The following is a 24,121-nucleotide window of genomic DNA, read 5'->3' as shown; positions in this document are numbered from 1 at the left end:
TATAATTCCTTATTGTGCAAATTCTCAGGCTGTGATGGCTTTGAAATGGAAAAGGGGTGGGACTGGGAGGCCGTTCAGCCAGTGAAATGACTTCTACACAGGAGTGAGGTCTGAGTTCAGGTCCCCAGCAATCAACAGAGTTAGGCATAATGGTGCTCATCAATAACCACAGTAATGGAGTAGACCGAGGCAAGAAGACACCAGGTACACCCATCTTTGGCTTCCACGAACACATGGACACACGCGTGAGCATGTATACAAATGCATGCCCCAAAAAAGGTGGGGGGAGGGTGACACTTTGCCACATGATGCTTTGGTAGGCCCAGGATTCGGTGGCTTCAGACAACACTTGCCCATTCCTTTCTGCTTGCCTGCCTACCTTCTTTCTTTGTTCTTTTTCTTTTCTTGACCACTTCCTGTGATTTCTACAACTCGGTGGACTGCTGCTCAGCTTCGGACTGTCATCTGCAGCTTGAGTAGTGCCTGCCATGAGAAGCCCCATTGATTTCCTGGGCATCCAGAGAACTCCAGCACCTTGGCGTTTATGAGACCCTAAGCGACTGACCGAGTCTTTACAGCAGAGACGAGCTTGGAGGTCTAGGCTCTGCTGTAGCGGCTCAGATGAAATGTTTTGAGTTTCTTCCTGTTGGCAGTCATTTTAGGGGCCACCATGAAAAGACCTCTCAATACAAATGTGTCAGCCAAATAATGAGATGAATCACTGGATAATGCTCCTAATTTTCAAAAGCGTGGGTCTGTCTAGTTATGAAGCTGCCGCTAGCGCCACATTATGGCAGAGTGTCCCAGATTTTGATCACGACTTTTTGTTTACCAAGTAGGTGGGGTGTGAGAAGACAAGATTGCAGGTCACATTGGAATATAAAATCGGTGCATCTGCTATTTTTCAGGGAACTGTTTGTACTTTAGATAATACTGTTTAATAAAATGTCTACTCCATTTGAGTTGAGTTTAAGGCCCAAAGAACTATGTTATTATTATGATGCGACCTCTATGCTTAGAAAATTCACCTCTGCCACTGAGCAGAGGATGGAAATCTGCATTTGCAAAGCTAATAAAAGTGCACCGCTTGTCAAAGTTGGCGGAAACTATGGGTCTGGATCACTTAAAAGTCCACTTAAAGAAGAAACTGTGTTCAGGAGCGAGGAAAGGGAGTTTTTCTATCTGTAGGCAAAACCAAAATCCATATTGTGTATCTTATAATATGCAAATTCTACAGGATTTTTAAAGCAATTCTAGCGTTGGTTGTGCAACAAATCCAGCAACCGCTTTTGCTCCATTTCTATAAGCATTAAACATAAAATATTTTACAATGGCCAACATAGGCTGTGAATGGACCTTTTAGTATAATCGAAAGATAAGGAATGATAGATAGATCTATAAATCCTGCACTGTAATATAGCACCAATAAGGACAGGACGGAAAATGGCCATTGCTGTAGCTTTTACATTCTATTGCTCTTCTCTTTCCTCTTTCATTCCCCCAAAGTAAGGAATGAAATGGGTATTGAATGGGCAGATGCTCAGCTGAACTGGAGAGGCTGGCTTAGGAACACCACAGTGGAGAAATCGGGTGGAAACGAGGGAACTTTAGGGCTTGCAATCGCACCATGAATCAGTGCTGATTAGACGGGCCGTGATTTAGGAGCGCAGTGGCTCCACTATCCTTTATAGTCTTTATATTATGAAGTAATTGGAGAAGAAAAAGAAAGGCAATAAACCTGACAGCCCCAAATGTGTTATAGTCCCCTCTGAGAATCACACGGATAGAGCTGAAATAGAACTGAGGTCCTTTGTTCTACAAAGTGCAAATGGTACAGAAAGACCCAGTGACGGCGCATGTCTCTCTCAGCAGATGTGTTCATTCTGTGAGCTCTCAGCGTTGCCCCCCTTCTGGTAGCACACTCCCACCGCTTCCAAGGGTGGAAATAGATTTGTTCTTCAAGAGCATGGAAACTAACGGAGGCCTCGCCAGAGCCAGAGCATGTGTGTGGCATGTAGATCACAAAGCACTGTATATGAAGATGCAACACTCAGATCACTGCATACGTTCAGTGTAGTCATAGTCTCAGCTGAACTAGTCATTGTGAACTAGTCATTGTGAACATAGTCAAACTGAATAGTCATTGTGAACTGCCTAGGTCAAAGCGAATACTTGAATACATTTTCAGTCATTGATGCCTGGGCTTTCATGTCTTTTTCATTCACAAAGTATGATTTTGTTTACTCAGTTAAGTAAGCTCTGATGGCAATGAAAACGGTGGTGATGCCCATCGTGATCATGAAAATGAGCAGAGCATCTTTTACAAATGAGCAAACAGTGACCTGGAGAAGCTAAACAGACCTCTCCATTACATGGGCAGTGGGCAAGCAGGTCAATACTCTTCAGGAGCAATGTTCTTTTTGCAGATTAATATCTTATTTTAAGTATGTTTGTCATCAAAACACATTTCTTTTTTTCTTTTGTTTTTTTTTCATTGATTTTTATTGAGCTCTACATTTTTCTCTTCTCCCCTCCATGCCTTTGCCCACCCCTTCAACCCTCCCCCAAGGTCGCCATGCTCCCAATTTACTCAGGAGATCTTGTCTTTTTCTACTTCCCATGTGGATTAGATCCATGTAAGTCTCTCTTAGTGTCCTCATTGTTGTCTAAGTTCTCTGGGATTGTGGTTTGTAAGATTGCTTTCTTTGATTTATGTTTAAAAACCTCCTATGAGTGAGTACATGTGATAATTGTCTTTCTGAGTCTGAGTTACCTCACTCAAAATAATGTTTTCTAGCTCCATCCATTTTCCTGCAAAATTCAAGATGTCGGTTTTTTCCGCTGTGTAGTACTCCACTGTGTAAATGTACCACATTTTCCTTATCCATTCTTTGGTCGAGGGACATTTAGGTTGTTTCCAGGTTCTGGATATGACAAACAAAGCTGCTATGAACATAGTTGAGCACATGTCCTTGTGGCACGATTGAGCATCCTTTGGATATATACCCAAAAGTGGTATTACTGGGTCTTGAGGAAGGCCATTTCATAATTTTCTAAGAAATCACCACACTGACATCCAAAAGGGGTTGTACCATCTTGCATTCCCACCAGCAATGCAGAAGTGTTCCCTTTTCCCCCACAACCTCTCCAGCATAAGTTATCATCAGTGTTTTTGATCTTGGCCATTCTTACAGGTGTAAGTTGGAATCTCAGAGTTGTTTTGATTTGCATTTCTCTGATGACTAAGGATATTAAACATTTCCTTAAGTGTCTTTCAGCCATTTTAGATTCCTCTATTGAGAGTTCTGTTTAGGTCTGTACTCCATTTTTTATTGGTTTATTTGTTCTTTTGATAACCAATTTCTTGAGTTCTTTGTATATTTTGGAGATCAGACATCTGTCTGATGTGGAGTTAGTGAAGATCTTTTCCCATTCTGTAGGCTGTCATTTTTATGTTGACCGTGTCCTTTGCTTTACAGAAGCTTTTCAGTTTCAGGAGGTCCCATTTATTAATTGTTTCTCTCAGTGTCTGTCCTGCTGGGGTTATATTTAAGAAGTGGTCTCCTGTGCCAATGCATTCAAGTATACTTCCAACTTTCTCTTCTCTGAGGTTCAGTGTGGCTGACTTTATGTTGAGGTCTTTGATCCATTTGGACTTGAGTTTTGTGCATGGTGATAGATATGAGTCTATTTTCATTCTTCTACATGTTGCTATCCAGTTATGCCAGTACCACTTGTTAAATATGCTTTCTTTTTCCATTTGATATTTTTTCCTTCTTTGCCAAACATCAGGTGTTTAAAGATGTGTGGATAAATATCCAGGTTCTCTGTTTGGTTCCATTGGTCCTCCTGTCTGTTCTTATGCCAATACCAGGCTATTCTCAGTATTGTGGCTCTGTAGTAGAATTTGAAGTCAGGGATTGTGATGCCTCCAGAAGTTCTTTTATTGTATAGGATTGTTTTGACTATCCTGGGTTTTTTGCTTTTCCATATGAAGTTGAGTACCATTCTTTAGAGGTCTTTGAAGAATTTTGCTGGGCATTGTGTTAAATTTGTAGACTGCTTTTGGTAAGATTGCCATTTTTCCTATGTTAATTCTGCCTACCCAAGAGCATGGGAGATCTTTCCACTTTCTGGTGTCTTCTTCAATTTCTTTCTTCAAAGATTTAAAGTTCTTGTTATACTTGTTTAGTTAGAGTTACTCCGAGATATTTTATGCAATGTGTAGCTATTGTGAATGGTGTTGTTTCTCTGATTTCTTCCCCAGCCCTTTTATTATCTGTGTACAGGAGGGCTACTGATTTTTTTGAATTAATCTTGTATCCTGCTACATTACTGTAAGTGTTTATGAGTTGTAGAATTTCCTTGGTAGAATTTTTTGGATCTCTTATGTAAACTATCACATCCTCAGCAAATAGTAACAGTTTGACTTCTTCTTTTCCAATTTGTATCCCCTTGATCTCCTTTTGGTGTCTGATTGCTCTAGCTAGGACCACAAGAACTATATTGAATAGATATGGAAAGAGTGGATAACCTTGTCTTGTTCCTGATTTTAGTGGGATCGCTGGGAATTTCTCTCTGATGTTGGTTGTTGGCTTGCTGTATATTGCCTTTATTATGTTTAGGTATGTTCTTTGTATCCCTGCTCTCTCCAAGACTTTATCATGAAGGGATGTTGTATTTTATTGAAAGCTTTTTTCAGCATCTAATGAGATGATCATGTGGTTTTTAATGTTTCAGTTTACAAAACACATTTCAAACTTTGAAACAAGTGCCTTTTTTGCATGACACAATTTGCATTCATTACCAATTACAACCAAATGGTTTAAATGACTTAGCAAACACCGCTCTTTATATAGATGGTTTATCACTAATGAGCCAAGAGACAAATACTTAAGGCCTAAAAATTACAAACGTACATAATAAAGTGTATTTTCTCATCTGTTAAATTTAGTTAATGTTTTAAAGGCACTAAAGGGAATATGGGAAGAGTATGAGGTCACATGTAAATAAAGGTAGTTTTTAAAGGAGTTTTTACAAGTGTCCTTATCATTATAATTTACATTAGGTTAAAATATTTTCCCTAGACTAGAGAGAGGACTCAGTGGACGAAGAGCTCCATGCATGAATGTGAGTGTAAGAAGCAGTGTGTGACTCCACAGGACACACACAAAATCAGGGCTGCTCGGGTATCCCACCTGTAACCCCAGCTCTCTGGAACTGGGCACGGGGTCTCAGAGCAGCTGGCTAGATAGTCTAGCCAGGGGAATGGACCATCTCCAGGCCCAAGGAAAGACTGTGTAGGTCAAGAGAGTTCAGAGCAATCAAAGAAGTTTCCAACATCTGCCTGTGGCCTCCCCATCCACATAAATGCACATGCATGCACATTGCACATACGCATTCCCACATACATGCAGACATGAATAAACATGTACATGTACACCACACAAACAAGCAAAAGACATGAATTTTTTTTCCTTCTTGAGAAACTAAAAAGGATAAATTTTCCATTGATAAGCTATCAAAAATTAAAATAATGAAAAAAATCCCTGCTTCACAGTGCTCACATTATTTTTTAGAAAATATATGAGTAAAGGAAATAGAGAGATTATTATTAAAGACACTGAAGTTTGTCCTTTGAAAAACATGTGTCATATACACAATTATGTGACTCATTGAACTTGTGTCTGTGTAATTATTGTTTATTGGGTAAATTGATTATTAATAACATAAGTAAGAAAGATTTAAATTCATGTACTAGAATTACTTTAATCTCTCAATTTGAACTTTTTTTGGGGGGAAGGGTCTCACTGTGTAGCTTTGACTGGCCTTAAACTCACTAGACAAGGCTGGTCTTGAACTCACAGAGATCTGCCAGTTTCTGCTTCCCTTGTGATTAAAGGCATGCACCACCATGCCTGGACAATTTGAGGGCTTCAGGAAGCCTTTGGTTGGCTTCAATGGCATATTAAATGTTATTTCACATAAAACATGAAGAACATGACATACTACATTTGTTTGATGGCCAGTCTATACTTTATATCCTTCCCCTTAATGAAATAGAATATGCTAAAATGTTAACTTATGAATCTAAGTTATGCTATTATTTGTTAAGCATAATTTGAGATTGGGACCCATGTGGAAGAGGTGTTATGTCATTGTGCCTCTCAAAGAAATAACGGATCATGTTGATGGTCCATTCCTCATCTAGCAGTCTTTGATCCAAGATTTGTGCATAAGCGAAAAAAAAGAAGTATATGCTAGTCACTCTCCCCTCCCCATCCCTCCGCCCTGCTGAGCTCAGCTTCAACAGTGCCTGCTTGATTGATGAGAGTAAGTATATAATCATAACAACTTTATCTTATAGCTATATGACAGGGAAGACCCCCCATGTTTGGTTACCTACCAAATCAGAATCTGCGCACTTCACGCCACCTTTATCTCCCAAAACTGTTTCAGAATGGAGTTCTCTTTTACAGATGATTTCTGACGTTTTCAGAATGAACTGCACATTTGAGAAGATGTTTGGATACTTAGAGTAGGATGCTTCAGAGAAATAAAGTGCTGTTGGAAGAAAAAACATTCGTGAGAAATATCTTATTACTACCTTGCATTGTGTTCCGTTTGTCTTTTAGCTATTAAGGTGCAATCAAAGTCAGTACTTCTGAGCCACTACTCTTTGCCCTAACTAGTTAAAATTTCTAATGGTATGTGTCCCCTGGTGGTGAGGGAGAAAACTACACCTTAAATAAATCACATCAGAGGTTTTGTAATTCAGAGCAGTTTTGTGTGATGGCTCTTCAATGTACAATTAAATAACATATTCGCCCTCTCTCGGCAGCCATTAATTATAGTATCTCCTCATTGAGGAGTAGAACTTTGTGAGATTTCCCCAGTGGTCAGCCCAAAACATACACACTTGAGCAACACTAAATGGGTTCATCATTCTCTACTGATCCATAGGCACACGGATGTAATTAAAGGAGAAGAGGTCATTAATTTGAAAAGGGGTCTAGAGTATTGGAGGGGAGGAAAGGGGTGAAATGGTATAAGTATAGTTCTCATCTACAAAATTCTTAAAAATGTTTAATTAAAACATGTATATGATTTAACATATTATGCATGTTACATATTATAACATACAACTATTTGTTGCATGTGGTATATATTAATGCATACATATGGCTACTACTCAGTTTTCTCCAGGGATGAGCTCTCTGATAGATTATCCAGTCTCAGGTGGTCAGCCCTAAACATATTTAGATATGAGCAACATTGGGATTTTAGGTGGGTTGTGACACCCCAGCACACCCTCGGGTGTTCTTAGCTTTGTAGGTCACCTAAATCTTACTCCTCTCCTGTTTGTGATGGTCAAGTTCACTGTTGCATTTTTCCAAATCTTGACCACATTAGTCAATATAAAAGCATCACTTCTTCCTGATTCCACACTTTCCTACAGACGCAACCTAGAACCAGTTAACTAAAATTAGCCACTTTGCCCCATGATATCCCCATTGGAATCATTTCCATTTTCAATATCCACTCCTCCACAGTTCCTTCTTTCCAGCGTGTAAGTGGATGCAGGTCATAATGTGTTGAATTGCAGGGCAAAGGGCATTTCTTCCTTTGAGTGTCAATCAAAACAATTGAAAAGACACTGCTCTGCTTTATGTACGGCTAAAATATTCCGTCGTGCAACCTTACTCAGATGGTCCAGAACCCTCTTCTCTCCCTATTCCAGTTCAGCATCAGCAGCGCCAACAGACGCACTTTAGAATTTATCTTCGTTGCTTTCTAGTTTGGTTTGACAGCTGTGATCACAAGTGAGAAAACTGAGTCTCGGTCATAACCATACACTTGGGAAGAAAACAAAAGAGCTGCTCCCAGGAGGCTGGAGGAGGGTGAGGAGAAGAATGGGAAAAGCAAGGTGGTGGCCAAAGAACATGAGGTTAGATCCTGGACATCTGTGGCCCGGGCCGTGACGACAGTTTCATAAGAATTCTGAGTTCATTCGGATTCCGAAGATGCTGGATTTTTAAATGTTCTCGCCACAAGAAATTCTAAGTTTCTAAGGGAAAACAAACACGGAAGAAAGGCTGCCTGGCCCAGGGGCCATCATTGCAGGTGTTACTCTTCATGAAACATAAAACAGCTCTGCTCTTTATAGTGACAGTCATCTTAAAATGTAGCGTAAAACATTTATAAGTATAAAATAAAAGATATTCTACCGTATAAATATGGCTGCAGCCTAAGTAAATGTTGTTTAAAACTTTCTAAGTGGCCATGCAGGAAAAATACAAAAAGCCGTAAGAAGATCAAATAGCCAATCTGTCAAGAGAGAAAAAGAGAAAAACATTGTTTGTATCGCCCCAATAAATGCTTAAAAACCATAGAGAAAGATGAACCACTTTATTATTACATTTACTTTTGGATAAAACAATTTCAAACTCAGTTGATATTATGTGCTTTTGAAATAACTTTAAAACGTTTATGTCAAGATTGCAATGCTGGTTCAACCAAAAGAACTTGGATGGATCATCTCCACACTTTCTCGAATGGCCCGCATTGGGTGCAGATCCATACTCTATCCTTCAGAGCAACATTGCTTTTCCAAATTGTAGATCATAGTCCTTAAGTAGCTCATGAAATGAATTTACAGGGTTTTATATAAAAATAAAATCCATGATAAGAGAAAGTATCATGATGTATTTCCCAGTTCCCTTTATTTCAGTATATTGGAGTCCGTACATTGTGTATGTATAGATCACAGTGGGTTATATATTTCTTCCTACTCTTCAGTGAAACAGTTTGAAATACAGACTTGGAAAATGCTGAGAAATATTCTGCCCTTCATAGTATACCGCTCCCATCTCCAATAAAGAAAAAAAAACTTTATCATGTCACACAGTAAACATTGCAAACACTTCTATGACCAAAAAACTGCATCTATAGCTAAAAATGGGCAGTTTTACATAAGCTACAGAAAGTGAACTATCTGTAGAAACATACTATACATGATATTTCATATAATAATATGAAAAAAACATAAATTTTCAAAACAAATAGACTGCATTCCGTGTGAGTTACTAAATCACAGAGCCCTGTAAAACAATCCACTATCCAGTTTGCATGTGAGAGAAGCCAAATTCTTTAACGGTGATGCCAAATATTAACTTGATATACATTAAAATACAGCCAAATAGGTGAGTCTGGCCAAGTCCCAAACGCTTCACCCATCACTGTTAAGGAAATAAGAAAAATAAAGGCTATTACAGGAATGTGAAGCTAGGATGCTCTTTCCCAAAATCCACTTCACTCTCAAGAAATCACTGAATCTCAGCTAGCTCTTTTATTTTTACCAGAAGCCTTTATTACTAAAATTAATTTGATAAACAGCGCTTGGTATTTAAAATTTCTTCTAAAATTTATGAACACCAGCCTTTTAGACTCACACATGAAAACAAAGTGTCTGCGGTGTGCACCGTGGTCTCTTTGTGCAGCTGACTCTAAGAACATAAGGTTAAAGGACAAGAAGTGAAAACCTAGGGGCCACATGACATATAGCAGTGTGTCCAATGAACTCTCACAGGTCAGGTGACATACAGGAGTGTGTCCAATGAAGCTCTCGCAGGTCACGTGACATACAGCAGTATGCCCAATGAAGCTCTCATGGGTCACGTGACATACAGCGGTATGTCCAATGAACTCTCACAGGTCATGTGACATACAGGAGTATGTCCAATGAACTCTCACAGGTCAGGTGACATACAGGAGTATGTCCAATGAAGCTCTCGCAGGTCACGTGACATACAGCAGTGTGTCCAATGGACTTCTCACAGGCCACGTGACATACAGCAGTATGTCCAATGAAGCTCTCATGGGTCACGTGACATACAGCAGTATGTCCAATGAAGCTCTCGCAGGGTCACGTGACATACAGCGGTATGTCCAATGAAGCTCTCGCAGGCCACGTGACATACAGCGGTATGTCCAATGAAGCTCTCACAGGCACAAGCTCCCATAATTATAGATGGAAGCTAAAATGCTAGTCAGGGGGAAATTGCTTAGGATTTTTAAAAGGATTGACGACTATATTGAAAAAATTAATAAAGTATACTCATGCTGTATTATACTTTAATTTCATAGTCAGTGTTGCCTGACCAGAAGGTGTCCCTAGTTACTACAGCAGCTGGAGGAAAAAAAAAAACACATTTCTAATGCTCTAAAGGCCTTTTTTATTGAAAATTGTCCCTTTCCCTATCTCCCAGGATTCTGGGGACTCCTCTACATACTATACACTTCCTCTCTGTAGTCTGACAACTCAGGCTCTGCCCCCAAAATGTCTTTGTCTCTCCTTCCTTAACCCTTGATTCTTCCCCGCTCTTCTTTCTACCTATCCTCTCTTTTCCTGGACACCTCTATCTGACTGTGAGATAAACCCAACACCAAGGCTATCTTGTTTTGTATTTTCATATTTATATGGAAGCTTAAAACAAAATTTTTATTTGTAGCTCACATATGTTGAACTAGTAGGGTTTTTTTTTACATATTATTCTCTACAATTTCAGAGGAGTGCTTCAAAAATTAAGACACCACATTTAGGAAATAGAAAAAAGGAAAGACTATGCACACAATTTGAAATTGAGGCAATGTTCTGGAATCATATATTACTTATTTAATCAAGCTTTAATTATTCCACTAAATGAGGAACAAAATGGAAAGGATGGAGATAGGACCTGCTTCCAGCGATACTACTGCAGTAGCATTGAAGACCAACTTGGGAAAGCTGCTTTCCAGTCAAAAGAATCTGCCTCTGAGTGGTGGCAGGCCACTGCCTCGTCCCTTAAGATCTGGTGTCATTGGGATGCCCAATCATTTGGTCAAGGAAGGGACAACCCCTCAGGAAGGCAAGCTCACCGTAAGTCATGTTGAAGAAATCGGAGGAACAATTAACCCTATGGGATAATGTGTATGTCTGTTAATACCAAAGATTCAAGGAAAAAAACACTGACCCAAACCATCATGACCAAATTAATTTCAGCAATTAATTAAAGCAACCTTTTTTTATTTGTACACAGACTGTCTCCCCCGAAGATTTCTATTACTACCTGCTAATCTGACCACCTTGCAATAAAATCACTAGTTATTCTTAAATTTATTTCTATAATAAATTTTTCCCAGGTAAACTGTAGCTATTACAAACACTGGAAGCATTTGATGAGGGGCTTTACAAAGCATAACCCATATGATGGTGGCTCTGCTGACAAGATCACTCACCTCAAACCGAAAGATCAAGGTTATTTCTCAGAAGTTTTAAATAAAGGACATAGCATTGAAAATCCCTGAAAGAAAGGGCTAGAGAGATAGTTCAGTGGCTGAGCTTATGTTGCTCTTGTAGAGGAGTTGGGTTCAGTTCCCATCACCTACATGGAAGCTCACAACTAGAGTCTACACACATACACACACACACACACACACACACACACACACACATATGCAGGCACACACGTATGTACAAGCAAAAGACCTATATACTTAAAATAAAAGTAAATAAATCTTTTCTTTTTAACCCTTAAAAATCTATACATACTTAGAAGAACAGCACGACGATTTTTAACTAATTATATTCTTATACAATTAGTGAAATTCTGTTTTCTCTATTTCAGCTAGGCTGTCAACAGCACTTTACCGGCCCCTCTCAAAGATAGGATGTTATCCTCGGATATGCCAGTGCCCTGACTGCTCCAGAGGCAGATAGCACCATAGTTTCCTACTGCTTGCGTTTAGAACAATTAAAACACTTTCTCAAATTAAAAACATACCTTCACCAGCTTTATTTCAACGGAATATAAAAATCCCTTCATGAATGCATCACAACAGAGTCGATATAGAACTGATTCTGCCAGGAAAAACAGGGCAGGAAGCTGATCGTAATCGAAAGGAACGTGGTCCAAGGAGGCGTGGAGCATATTTAAAGCTTCTGGAAAGTCAACAACGTGAAATTTTGTCACGGAAAAGTTAATCGTCCCTTCCTGTTCATTATACTTACAGCTTACAATTCATTCTTTGTCCTTCAGATTCTGGGATTCTGCTGCCCCCATAAATGCTTTACACCCTTCCCAAGGAGAGGAACCCCAAACCTCAACAGGCCTAGTGACTGCGTCAATCAATAGAACCCAGAAGAAATGGCAATGGGTGACTTCCAAGGCCAAAGCCCCAAAAGAAACATAGCCTCTACCTAACCCTCCACCCCCCACCCCTCCCCCACCTTCCTCTTCCCCTCTCTGCCCTTCCCTTTCTCACAGACACCCATGAGGCTGCTGGCTGTGGTAGACCACAAGACCTCCCTCCCACAAAATCTGGTAAACGTCCAACAGAGGTGGCAGTGCCGGAATGCGGGACCATAAAAACAAGCTAAGTGAGCTCTCAGGCAGCATTACAAATCCCCATTTCCATGGGAAATATCCTCTGACCTTAGCAGTTAACATCCCCAAGCTCATTTTAGAAGGCGTACACATAGCATTTAGTTTAACGACAGAAGGAATTATATCCCCTTAAAAGTAATGCTACTTAATTTCCTTTTTAGATTGGGTAGAGGTTGCTCGAAAGGAGCCATATAAGTGAGGAGTAACAAATGAAAAGGTTATGAGCAACACTTCCTGCTCTAAAGCAGAAAGAAATAAAGCCAAGTCAATGCCATTTGATTTATGTTTCATAAGTAAGAATATAAAGTGCAAAAACTCCCTTATCTAGGCGCCAGGCCTTGGTGGACTTATTCAAAGATAGTGTACAGTGACTTTTAAGTGAATTGCCAATTTTAGGGGAAAGATATAAAGACTATACTGAGAACGAGCTTTTAAAAGCCATTTTGTAATTTAAAAGTTTAACAGTCAAAGTCATATGTTCAGAATTCCGAGGAACTTTCATAATGACACATCATGAGATATTCTGATGGAGAATTTAGAAAACATGCTTCAAATTTACTAAAAAATTTCTTCAGATTCTCAAATCATCTCCTTTTCTCTTTGTGGCTCTACAAACACTTGGGGAGCATCTGCAATTGGGTCGGCACACGCACATACCATCCTGGATCTCCCCTTTGCACTGAGCCAGGTAGATGACCTCTGCCCAAGCAGTCGGAAGGTGCACATGCTTCCCGGTGCCCAGCGTCTTGAGACCCAACTTCCTCTGTGATGGAAAAGCAAATGAAGAAAACAATAAATGAAAATGTGTATTCCTTTGTTGGTTTGCTTTATTGTCTCTTTTTTATACTCTGAAAGCCATTCTTCCACACCAATATCTTGTGACTGCAATTAGAGAAAGCTCTGTATTTTTCTCTTAAGGAGAACCTCCTCATCAAAACTATTTGGGTTAAAAACTTTAAATTTAATTGACATTAATATTTTAGCTTTGCCTATATACAGTCAAAGGTAGCTGTCTGTACCCACAGCCTTATTTTTTCTTTCAATATTACACAGAATTACGTAACATGGACCAACTACAAAACAAAGTTTACTTGCGGAGAAACCATGAGACCGACCCTTACCTTACACCTGACAAGGAGTCTTCTAGCTTGTTCCAGCAATTCTTCCTGCTCTACTGGATTCCGTGTGTGGTTGAATTTCAATATGAACTCTTTGGTGATTGAAAATGATGGTCTGGGCAGAAAAGCAATAATTATAGCTGCTGTTTTCAAATTTTAATTAATCATCCTCTAGCGGGTAAGCTGTTCTAGGAAAAGTACTTTACCATTTTTAATTATAATGTTTCACATACAAACAAGATCAGTAACATCAAAGATCCCCGAGCACATCCCCCAGATTTACTGAGAAACAAATTCTCATTTTCGAAGGCATTTGTCTTGTGAAAAAAATAAAAAACAACATTTCTGAAATGGTTGCCAGCAATCTTTTGGATATTTCCTCTTCACTGGTAAAGTCGAGCACAGCTTCAGTTATGCTGAAGGCTGATTTATATCCTCACATCAATCAGTGTTGGTCCCATTTAAGCTAACTCTGTATTCCCTCCATGTGGGTTCATTACAACTGTGGCTACAGGGAAGTGTGAAGGGAGAAAAGGTACATGGAGCAAAACCAGCTGGAGTAACCACAGTGACGATGTATGAGGGAGATACCATCGCAGGGCTTCTTCAAGAGAACGGCAGGCCTTAGGGCCCTTCCCAAGGCTGCTCTCATGACCAGCTGAGAGCTGGAGAGGAGGAAGTGGGGCACATCTACAGCGATAGTCACCCATGTGGTTAGACAAGAGATAATGATGGTTCCGACCAGGACCGCAGTGATGGAAGGAAAGAGAACAGATTGTATAATGTAAACACCTAACTTTGGGCTGACCAAAGAGTTACCCTCTAGGCTTAATGATGTAGGTGTGTCTTCTATCTATCTGATGACTTCATTGGTTAATTAATAAAGTAACTGCCTTGGCCAGCCCTTAGGTGGGTGGAGTAGACAGAACAGGAAGAAGGAAGTGAGGTAGATGGCTCAGTCAGATGCCACACCTCTCCTAAGTTAGTCAGACTGCCCTGCCTCTCCTCAGTGAGCGAGATGCGATGAAGCCAGCCACATGGTCAGACATGCTGAATCTTTCCCGGTAAGACACCACTCATGGTATTACATACATTATTAGATATGGGTTAGTCAAGATGTGAGTAAGAGGCTGAAAATAATGGGCCAGGCAGTATTTAAAAGAATACAATTTGTGTGTTGTTATTTCGGGTAAAGCTAGCCAGGAGGCCAGGAGCCGGGCTGCGGGAAGCGGCCCGCTGCTCCCCACTACAGCTTAAGAAAGGAGTCATGATTAAACTGACTCACTGAAAGGACAGAATTAATATTTACTGAAGTGATGAAATCTGCTAGGAGTACATATTTGACATAAGGGTAGAGAATAAGTTCAGAATAGGACAGTTGTTAAGATGACAGCAGTCAGACAAATGGAGATGGGAGAGTAAGCATCTGGGTATAGAAACTTCAGTTACAGGATGAAGACTCAAGTCAGATGTGTCTATTTTACATTGTCAATACACATCAACGTGGTGGGATATTTGTTTACCCTGTGTGAAGAAGTGTTTTGCCTCACCTGCCTAAGATACCTTCTGATTGGTTTAATAAAGAGCTGAATGGCCAATAGCTGGGCAGGAGAGAGTAGGCGGGACTTCCGGGCAGAGAGGGGAACTGAGGGTTAGAATCCTACAGAGCAGGATTTCACCAAGGAGATGTGGGACATACAGAATGGAGGACAGGTGAAGAGCCACACGGCAGGATGCAGATGACTAGAAACAGGTTTGTTTAAGTTATAAAAGCTAGTGGGAGCAAGCCTAAAGCTAAAGGCCAAGCTTTTGTAGTTAAGTCTCCATGTCATTATGTGGGTGCTGGTGAGCCAAAGAAAGCCTGACAAGAAAGGCCTACTACATGTCAATGCCCAGGCTCGTACAGAAAGATAAGAATTGTTTTAAAGAGAAGTAGGAGGAAAAAGTTGAGGTCGTGTAAAAGACAATGAGTGCCTCACTGATGAAGTCTAGGGAACTGAAGGAGGCTGTGGGTGATAGTGAGTGGAACTAGTCCCTTTCCTACCCAACCTGTGAATCTAGTTATAGGAGAAACCATACCATATATTAGATTTTGATTCAGAGAACATATTGTCTTCTGGAAAACCCTGTCCCAACCCTCCAGGCTACTGTCACTTGATAGGTACTGGAATTATTGTTCTGTCCGGCTAGCTGCTTCAGGATGGTGGAGAATGTGGTAATAGTAAAATGAATGAAGCTATGATTGGGGGCCCTGAGTCGCACTTTTCTGGCTGTGAAGTGACTTCCCTTGGTCAGAAGCAATACTGTGTGGACTACCCTAATGGTAGATAAGGCATTCTCTAAGTCTTTGGATGGTGGTCTCGGTAGAAGCATTAATATAGTGAAAATGGCCATTCTAACAAAAGCAATCTACAGGTTCAATGCAATTCTAACATAGTTCTTCAAGATATTGGGGAAAAAAACTATCTCAACTTCATATAAAAATACAAAAAAAGTATAGCTAAAACAATCTTGAATAATAAAAGAATTGCTGGAGGTATCACCATCCCTAATCTCAAATCACACTACAGAAGATTGCACTCCACCTTCAAAAAAATTATATTAGACAAATAGAATGGCTAGGCATAGAAAAATGCAAATAGATCCATACTTGTCACCTTGCGCAAAACTCAACTTCAAATGGATTGAGGACTTCAACATAAAACTAGATATTCTGAACCTGATAGACGTGAAAGTGGGGAATAGCCTTGAACTCACTGGCACAGGAAAGGACTTTCTGAATAGACCACAGTGCTAACACCAACAATTAATAACTGGGACCTCATGAAGCTGACGGGCTTCTGCATGGGAAAGGACACTATTATTCCAGCAAAGCAGCAGATCACAGAATGAGAAAAGATCCTAACTAATTATACCTCCAATAGACAGTTATCTAAAATATACAAAGAGCTAAAACACGTACTATCAATTAAACGAATAACCCAGTTTTAAAAGGGGAGTACAAAACTAAGAAAGTTCTCAAACGATGAAATACAAATAGCTGACAAAGAAATGGTCAATATCCTTAGCCTTCAAGGAAATGTAAATTAAAACTACTTTGCGATTTCATCTTACTCCAGTCAGAATGGTCAAAATAAAAAATAAATATTTTTTAAAAAATGAGAGCTAACACTAGTGTTGATGTAGGAAAAGAGAAACACATTTCATAAGTTATGAGAGTCCAAACTGTATAGCCACAGTGGAAATCAGTGTAGCAATTCAATGGATCTACCTCAAGATCCAGCTACACCACTCTTGAACATTTACCCAACTACCAGAGATACTTCCTCATCTGTGTTCACTGACGATCTTTTCATAAGCCAGGAATTGGAAGCAGCCTAGATATTAGGAAGAGGGCTATCCTTTGCTGCTAACCTATTTTCTACGGATAGATTCAGGGCAAGGAAGAGTCATTGTATGCAGTTGTGTATTGACTAGTGATTCCTCCCAGCTCCAGTGTATAATTTCAATCAAATCATGACAGAAATGACCCCATTGAAAGCCAATGAGTCACACAACAAAACCAGAAACCATGAATCTGGGAAAAGGACAGGGAGGAGGTTGTAGGGATGAGAGGGTAATAAGAGAAGGCTTTGGGGGCAGAGAAAACAGAATGCATTATATACATGTAAGAAATTATCAAGAATTAATTTAATCATCAAAAAGAAAGAAAAAGAAAAAGTCTGGCAAGCACTGTTACTGAAAGCACCATGTGCCAAAGTCACAGAACATGGAGAAACCAAGCTGGTGCTCGCCTGAAAGTTTTAGCCCTCTTGGCGAGCTTTCACGGTGCTGGCAGGTGCACTGCAGGCTCCTAGGGGGGTGAGCTCACTATGACTCTTACCCAACTGTGAACCCATCCAGCTGTAACAATGACAGCCTGGCAAGGCACGCCCACTGGTGCAATAGTTGCATGAACATCATAGGAGAAGTCCACCACTTCCTAGTCAGATTTAATCACTAATCCATAAGATAAAAACCAGATCTTACACTATTGTTGGGTCAAGGGCCTGTAGCTGGACAGGCCATAGGATCTAGGGGTGATGCTACTGCTATTAAGCCAACTGATGTTGTACCACTATACCTACATGATAATGCATTTATTTTCTCAGCCATCATCAGAAAGGCTTCTTTTAGCAGTAGATGGTGATGAATACAAAGTCCCACAACCCATCAAGGTGTAGGGAATAAATGATTGCAGAATGTTCAGCCCTCAGTGAACCATCAATATCACAACCCCATCAAAGGCTCAGGGATCACTGTGTAAGAGGGGGTCGGGGTAGTGGGTGACTGCGGGGGAATGATGTTTTCTGGACAGAGCAAGACAGTCAAACACAATGACAGTGACAACACCCACAAGATCTGTGCAAACTCACGCCACACCAAACCCCAGCTCAGAGAAGAGGAGTGGGCATGAAGTCCCAGCGCTAGTGAGGAGTCACTAACAAGGGTGGCTGCTGGAAGAGGGAAAGTCGGGTTTCTGTGAGCAAGCAGCCCCTGGCAGGCTCCCTGTGCTGCACTAGAAGACCACACAGCCGAGAATAGATGGGCAGCACCAGCGGGATCTAATGAGTCTGAAGAAAGAGAGAGAGCACGAAGTTGGGTGGGTGGTGAGAAAGACTGGTCCTGGGGAGAGTTCGAGGAGGGTGAGTATGCTCCAAGCACACTGTAGGAAATTCTCAAAGAGCTAATAAAAATGAGAATAAATAAAACATGGATGCTCTGATACATAAACCAATCCTTCTTAAAAAGGTAAGGAGGGGAACATACACACTGAATATCTATACATTCTTTGCAGGTATGTTTGTCTTAACGTAACATTTTTTTTCACTGCTATACTGAGTGTGGACACACATTAAATTTTCCTGTGTATACACGATTATGGTTTTTTTTTATTGTTTAAGAATTTTCTCTTAGACAGAAGGTAGCCTGGAATCTTGGGAGGTGTTTAGATTGTGAGGCAGTGTTAGAATTTTATTTCTGATGTGATTGGAAGGGAGTACGGAGTTTAAATTAGAGCGTGAAAAGATGACATCTGCCTAAAAGGAACTCTGAGGCTGCTGTTCAGAGAACAAGTGGGTGAGTGTAGAAACAGGGAGCAGTGGGAGGCTGGGCACAACGACAGGAATTAGATGAGGCCAACTCGAAGGGACAAGTGATGACAGCAGCAGAGACGACGAGAATGTACTTGGAAATGTGTAATTACAAAGCCCCAAGAACTCATCGAAGGTCTAGCTGTAAGACCACAGAAATATGCTCCGTGTTTTAATATTGATGCAGCTATCTAACATTCATGGCTGTAGCTTGAGTTTCTCTATATTGTTATGGATGGATGGATGGATGGATGGATGGATGTGTACGTTATTAATATATATTATCCATTGTCATTAATTAAACATAGATTAACATATATAAATTTGCCTAATGAACATCTGGTATTTACTTTATATATGCTGATTAAAATGTGCAGAGTGTACATTGTATTATAAAAAGAAAAAGAAGGCTTAAATATCACACTGAAGTGCATATGTTTCAAAGTAAAAAAAAAAAAAACCAATATTTAAAACAAGCTGCAACTCAGCCAGGCAGTGGTGGTGCACGCCTTTAATCCCAGCACTCAGAAGGCAGAGGCAGGAAGATCTCTATGAATGAATTCGAGGCCAGCCTGGTCTACAGAAAGAGTTTCAAGACAGGCCAGGGCTACACAACACAGTGAAACCCTGTCTCAAAAAACCAAAAAATTAATTAGTTAGTCAATGTATTAATTAAATAAATAAATAAGTTGCACCTCAAGATCCTGAAGCTCTTTTTGTAGTATCAGTCAGAATCATCTGTACAAGTTTGCAACATATATCTCCTCATAATAAAACAATATTAATGAACTTGAAAAGATTTCCCTCATAACAAACATGGGCACCCCTAAGTATACCTATAAACATACTATCCAGGGTTTTAAATATAAATTTAAATTTTATTTTCTGAAATTAAATATGTTACCTTGACTTCCTCATAAACTCAGAGATGCATTTCTTTCTAAAGCAAAAGGAAGGCCTGGGATTAAAATAACAGCTAATTCAAATTCATGAGCTTAGAACATCTTATAAACAATTTTATTTTTGTCCATTATTTTTCAGTGCAGGTTGTGGCCTGTAATGCTCCATTGGGAATATGCAAAGTTAATAATTTCTTACTTTCAGTACAGATATTGAATGCCTTAATTGATCTCCCACAGATCATGTTAATAAATATTAAACAGGTGATAAATACAGCTATTTTTAACTATTTCTTTCCCATTGAAAATAGAACAAATTAACCCTTCTACTTGTAATATATCATATAAGCAATATAACATATAATAAGCCACAAGAGGAATGGTAAAAGATTAGTACAGGCATTTAAAAAATAAAATATAATTTAGCTTCCTACATCCCAATTTCTTCAAAATATCGAAGGATTTCACAATCTATTCCAGGAATGAAACGTACAATCTTGTTTAACAGGCAGCCCACAAAGACCATCGTTTAAATTTTACACAGAAAGCAAACACACTAAAGTCTCCTGGTTGCATGGATACCTAATCCAAGCTGACTATTTATATCAACAGCAATTCAGTTCATTCATAAGAACGTAATGAAGATTATGCTAGCTCCAAGGAGAGCTAGCTGAAGAATGAGAACCAGCGTCGGGAAGCTGGCAGTCTGGGAAAGAAACATGGTGCTTGATATGCTCTAACTGTTCTGTCGCTGGACGAGACACCATGACCGTGGCAACTCTTATAAGAAAAATCATTTATTTGAGGGCTTGTTTACAGTGTCAGAGGGCTGGACTCCGTGACCGTCATGGCAGGGAATGTGGCGGCAGGCCGGCAGGCATGGTGCTGACCCACAGGCGCATGACAGAAGGTTAACAGAGAACAGTGTGGGCTTTTGAAATCTAAAGCGCACCCCGAACGACACCCCTCCTTCCACGGGGCTACACCTAACCCTTCACAAAATAATTCTACCAACCAGGGACCAAGCACTCAGATCTGCGCGCCGGTGCGGGCCGTTAGCATTCGAACCACGGCACCGCACCGCAACATTTCACTTAACGAGATATACTAGGAAAGAGAAGCGAAATGCCGTGGAGAATTTATCACCCTCTAGTGACCCACTATAGGTGAGCTGCAGTTTCCCATCTATTGAAACAGAGACCGTCTCTCTCGGGAATTTAAAACGCAGTCGCCCAGAACACCTGCCTGTTTGCTGGCATAAACCTGGTGCTGGGTAAGTTATAAACCTGACTGTTTTCCATCGACAATTCAGGAAAAGCCTGGTGCTTGAACTTGCACACCCACAGTAGAGGGACGGGATCTGGAGGGCAGCAGAGTGGACACTATCCAGTCCCGGCCCTTTCTCTGCTACTTTTGGTTCAGAGTCACACAGCGTTGAGGGATTGGGCAGAAGCCAATGAAAGCCATGCGAAATCAAGCTAAAATCTAGAAAGCTAAACCCAAAAGCCTTGAGGACTAATGGGGGAAAGGAGATTGTGAGCTGCGCACGCAGATGGGCTCGAGATTTTAAGCCTGCATGGGATGAGAACATCATGAGAACCAGGCAGGAAGAACTTAGGCAGGTTATTTATACTACTCAAGATGTGCCTGGTTTGTTTTGTTCCTATGAGACAGCCATACATTATATTCATGAGGCAGGCATTGAAAAGGAGATAAAACCCGCGAGTAAAAATCTAATTTCCCCTCTGCGTCAGTGATAGTTAAAGCCAAGACGTTTCAAGTAGAAAATTCCTAAGAGGAAAACAAAAGCCAAGAGGAGATGTGTGAATGAATCCAAGAGAGGAAAAAAAATAGAATAAAAATGACAAAAAGCTATCTAGGAGACTAACAAGTAGGATTCAAGGCATATGTAAATTGACAGAGAAAACTGTTATTCAAAATGCCTGCTGACTGGTGTTCCATATTTGGCCCATATGTCTGTGCCCTCTGGCCACTGCTGAATAAATCTGACTTGAACTGGCCCAGTCAAATCCTTTCTCCAGCAATTTTAAATGCGTGGATGAACACAGATTTAGGTTACCCCAAATCCCATGTTCTGATGTGGAAATAGTTTCATATGAAGTTTGATAGTTTTACAAAAGTGAGAAAGCATATTAATCAAGACAAATTTAAAATACATTGGTGGTGCACTAACAAGTAGAGGGAGATGGGGGAGCTTTTCTATGGGCCCAAGATGTTCTCTGAGCTTTGGGGTTGGTAGAAGCTAAGGGTCTGCTGAGTTCTAAGATTCCACCATTCTTCTAGTCACAGGAGACTGTGACACAGAGGTGAACCAAGCACAGCTGTCGTGAGGCAAGAACTAGGCTAAGATACAGTAAGTAGCCTTCACACCTGCAACATTCCGACCCCTACTCAGAACTGGAATTCTAGTCAGTCCATCATCTATAAAAAGATACAGCTTCTTCAAAAAATATCAAATGGAAAAAAAGAGAGCATATTTAACAAATGGTGCTGGTATAACTGGATATCAACATGTAGAAGAATGAAAATAGACTCATATCTATCACCATGCACAAAACTCAAGTCCAAATGGATCAAAGACCTCAACATAAAGCCAGCCACACTGAACCTCAGAGGAGAGAAAGTGGGAAGTACACTTGAATGCATTGGCACAGGAGACCACTTCCTAAATATAACCCCAGCAGCCAGACACTGAGAGAAACAATTAATAAATGGGACCTCCTGAAACTGAAAAGCTTCTAGAAAGCAAAGGATATGGTCAACAAGACAAAACAACAGCCTACAGAATGGGAAAAGATCTTCACTAACCCCACATCAGACAGAGGGCTGATCTCCAGAATATACAAAGAACTCAAGAAATTGGTCACCAAAAGAACACATAAACCAATAAAAAAAAATGGAGTACAGACCTAAACAGAGATTTAGGAATCTAAAATGGCTGAAAGAAACTTAAGGAAATATTCAATATCCTTAGTCATCAGAGAAATACAAATTAAAGCAACTCTGAGACTCCATTTTACACCTGTAAGAATGGCCAAGATCAAAAACACTGATGACAACTTATGCTGCAGAGGTTCTGGGGGAAAGGGAACACTTCTATATTGCTGGTGGGAATGCAAGCTGGTACAGCCCCTTTGGATGTCAGTGTGGCGATTTCCCAGAAAATTAGGAAACACCCTTCCTCAAGACCCAGTAATACCACTTTTGGGTATATATCCAAAGGATGCTCAATCGTGCCACAAGGACATGTGCTCAACTATGTTCATAGCAGCTTTGTTTGTCATAGCCAGAACCTGGAAACAACCTAAATGCCCCTTGATCTAAGAATGGGAAAAAAAATGTGGTACATTTACACAATGGAGTACTACATAGCAGAAAAAATGACATCTTGAATTGTGCAGACTAATGGATGGATCTAGAAAACATTATTTTGAGTGAGGTAACCCAGACCCAGAAAGACAATTATCACATATAGTCACTCATAGGTGGTTTTTAAACATAAAGGGGGTTAACTAGAAGTGGTTAATAGTCACACTAAATCTCTTTCTAAAAAAGCAGGGGGGATATGATATGGAAATGAATACTTTACATTGAAGGCGTAAATCATAAACAATCCCACACCAGTTTGGAATTATGATTAATAGAATGGTTATTTATTTAAAGGGGAAAAACTTACAGATCACCGTCCCAGACAACAGCCCTCTGTGCAATCAGGAAGGGAGCCTAGTCGCCAGAAGCCAGAAGCCAGAGAGTGAGCAGAGGGCAGTTGCTGCTTTTTTAAAGAAGGAGAGACCATGCCTCAAAGGGCTGGTATCTCAGCAGCTATTGGCTGAAGGAGCAGAAGGAGCTCCCGCAACACCTCCCCCTTTTGTTTAAGTAAGAGAGTTATAAACCTACTACGAAATTATATACAATAAGTGCAAATACCCTATTCTAACTAGCTTAAGTCTTGTATAATAAATAACTTGGCCAAGTCATGAGAGGAAAGTAACTACATTTATATAGTCTTCAACCCCATCGAAGATCTCAGAAGGGAAATAATGTTACCTGAGTAATTAGGAAGTGCACTCAAACAACTTCCAAAACATGCAACAAATTACAGAGACAACTAGCTACCTGGACAATCACCCAAAGTCACATTTGCAGCGTTGAAGCAACCAACTTTGGCTAAGGCCTATCGTAACTGACATACCATTTTCAAGGGCAAGAAACTTTTCAAAACTATCTTACCCTGTCTTCGCAGGATATGACACTCCTGTTTTATCCATTTATGGATACTCTGTATCTGTCAGTGGTTGAGGTATGGGCATTTCTTTGCCCAAAGGCCAGTTCTGCCAAGAAGAAAGATTCCACATGGAGTGTCTTTGGTGCTCAACATTCTCTCAGGAATAGATCAGTGTTGCCAGGAGCAATTGTGTCTCACTACCACGGAACCCTGAGTTAAATTAAAGGCCATTTTCTACAGCTCTTTGAAGAGGTTGAAGATTATCTATCTATACTGAATATAATCTCTATGTATCTAATGA

The 24,121-nt window shown here is 40.2% G+C and overlaps 1 protein-coding gene across 1 annotated transcript in view; it reads right to left on the bottom strand.

Moving 5' to 3' along the window:
* Tmem232 (transmembrane protein 232) overlaps window positions 1-24,121 on the bottom strand; it is a 237,768-nt gene that overhangs the window by 199,311 nt on the left and 14,336 nt on the right. The window contains exons 2-6 of the mRNA XM_038341007.2: window positions 13,547-13,658; window positions 13,083-13,188; window positions 11,823-11,980; window positions 8,229-8,328; window positions 6,407-6,564 (exon numbers count right to left, since the gene is read on the bottom strand). Coding sequence (XP_038196935.2) covers window positions 6,407-6,564; window positions 8,229-8,328; window positions 11,823-11,980; window positions 13,083-13,188; window positions 13,547-13,658 — 634 coding nt within the window. The remainder of the gene's footprint in view (window positions 1-6,406; window positions 6,565-8,228; window positions 8,329-11,822; window positions 11,981-13,082; window positions 13,189-13,546; window positions 13,659-24,121) is intronic.

Source organism: Arvicola amphibius, chromosome 8, assembly GCF_903992535.2.
Source record: "Arvicola amphibius chromosome 8, mArvAmp1.2, whole genome shotgun sequence".
NCBI lineage: Eukaryota > Metazoa > Chordata > Mammalia > Rodentia > Cricetidae > Arvicola > Arvicola amphibius.
This window is presented reverse-complemented; position numbering and strand designations above follow the sequence as displayed.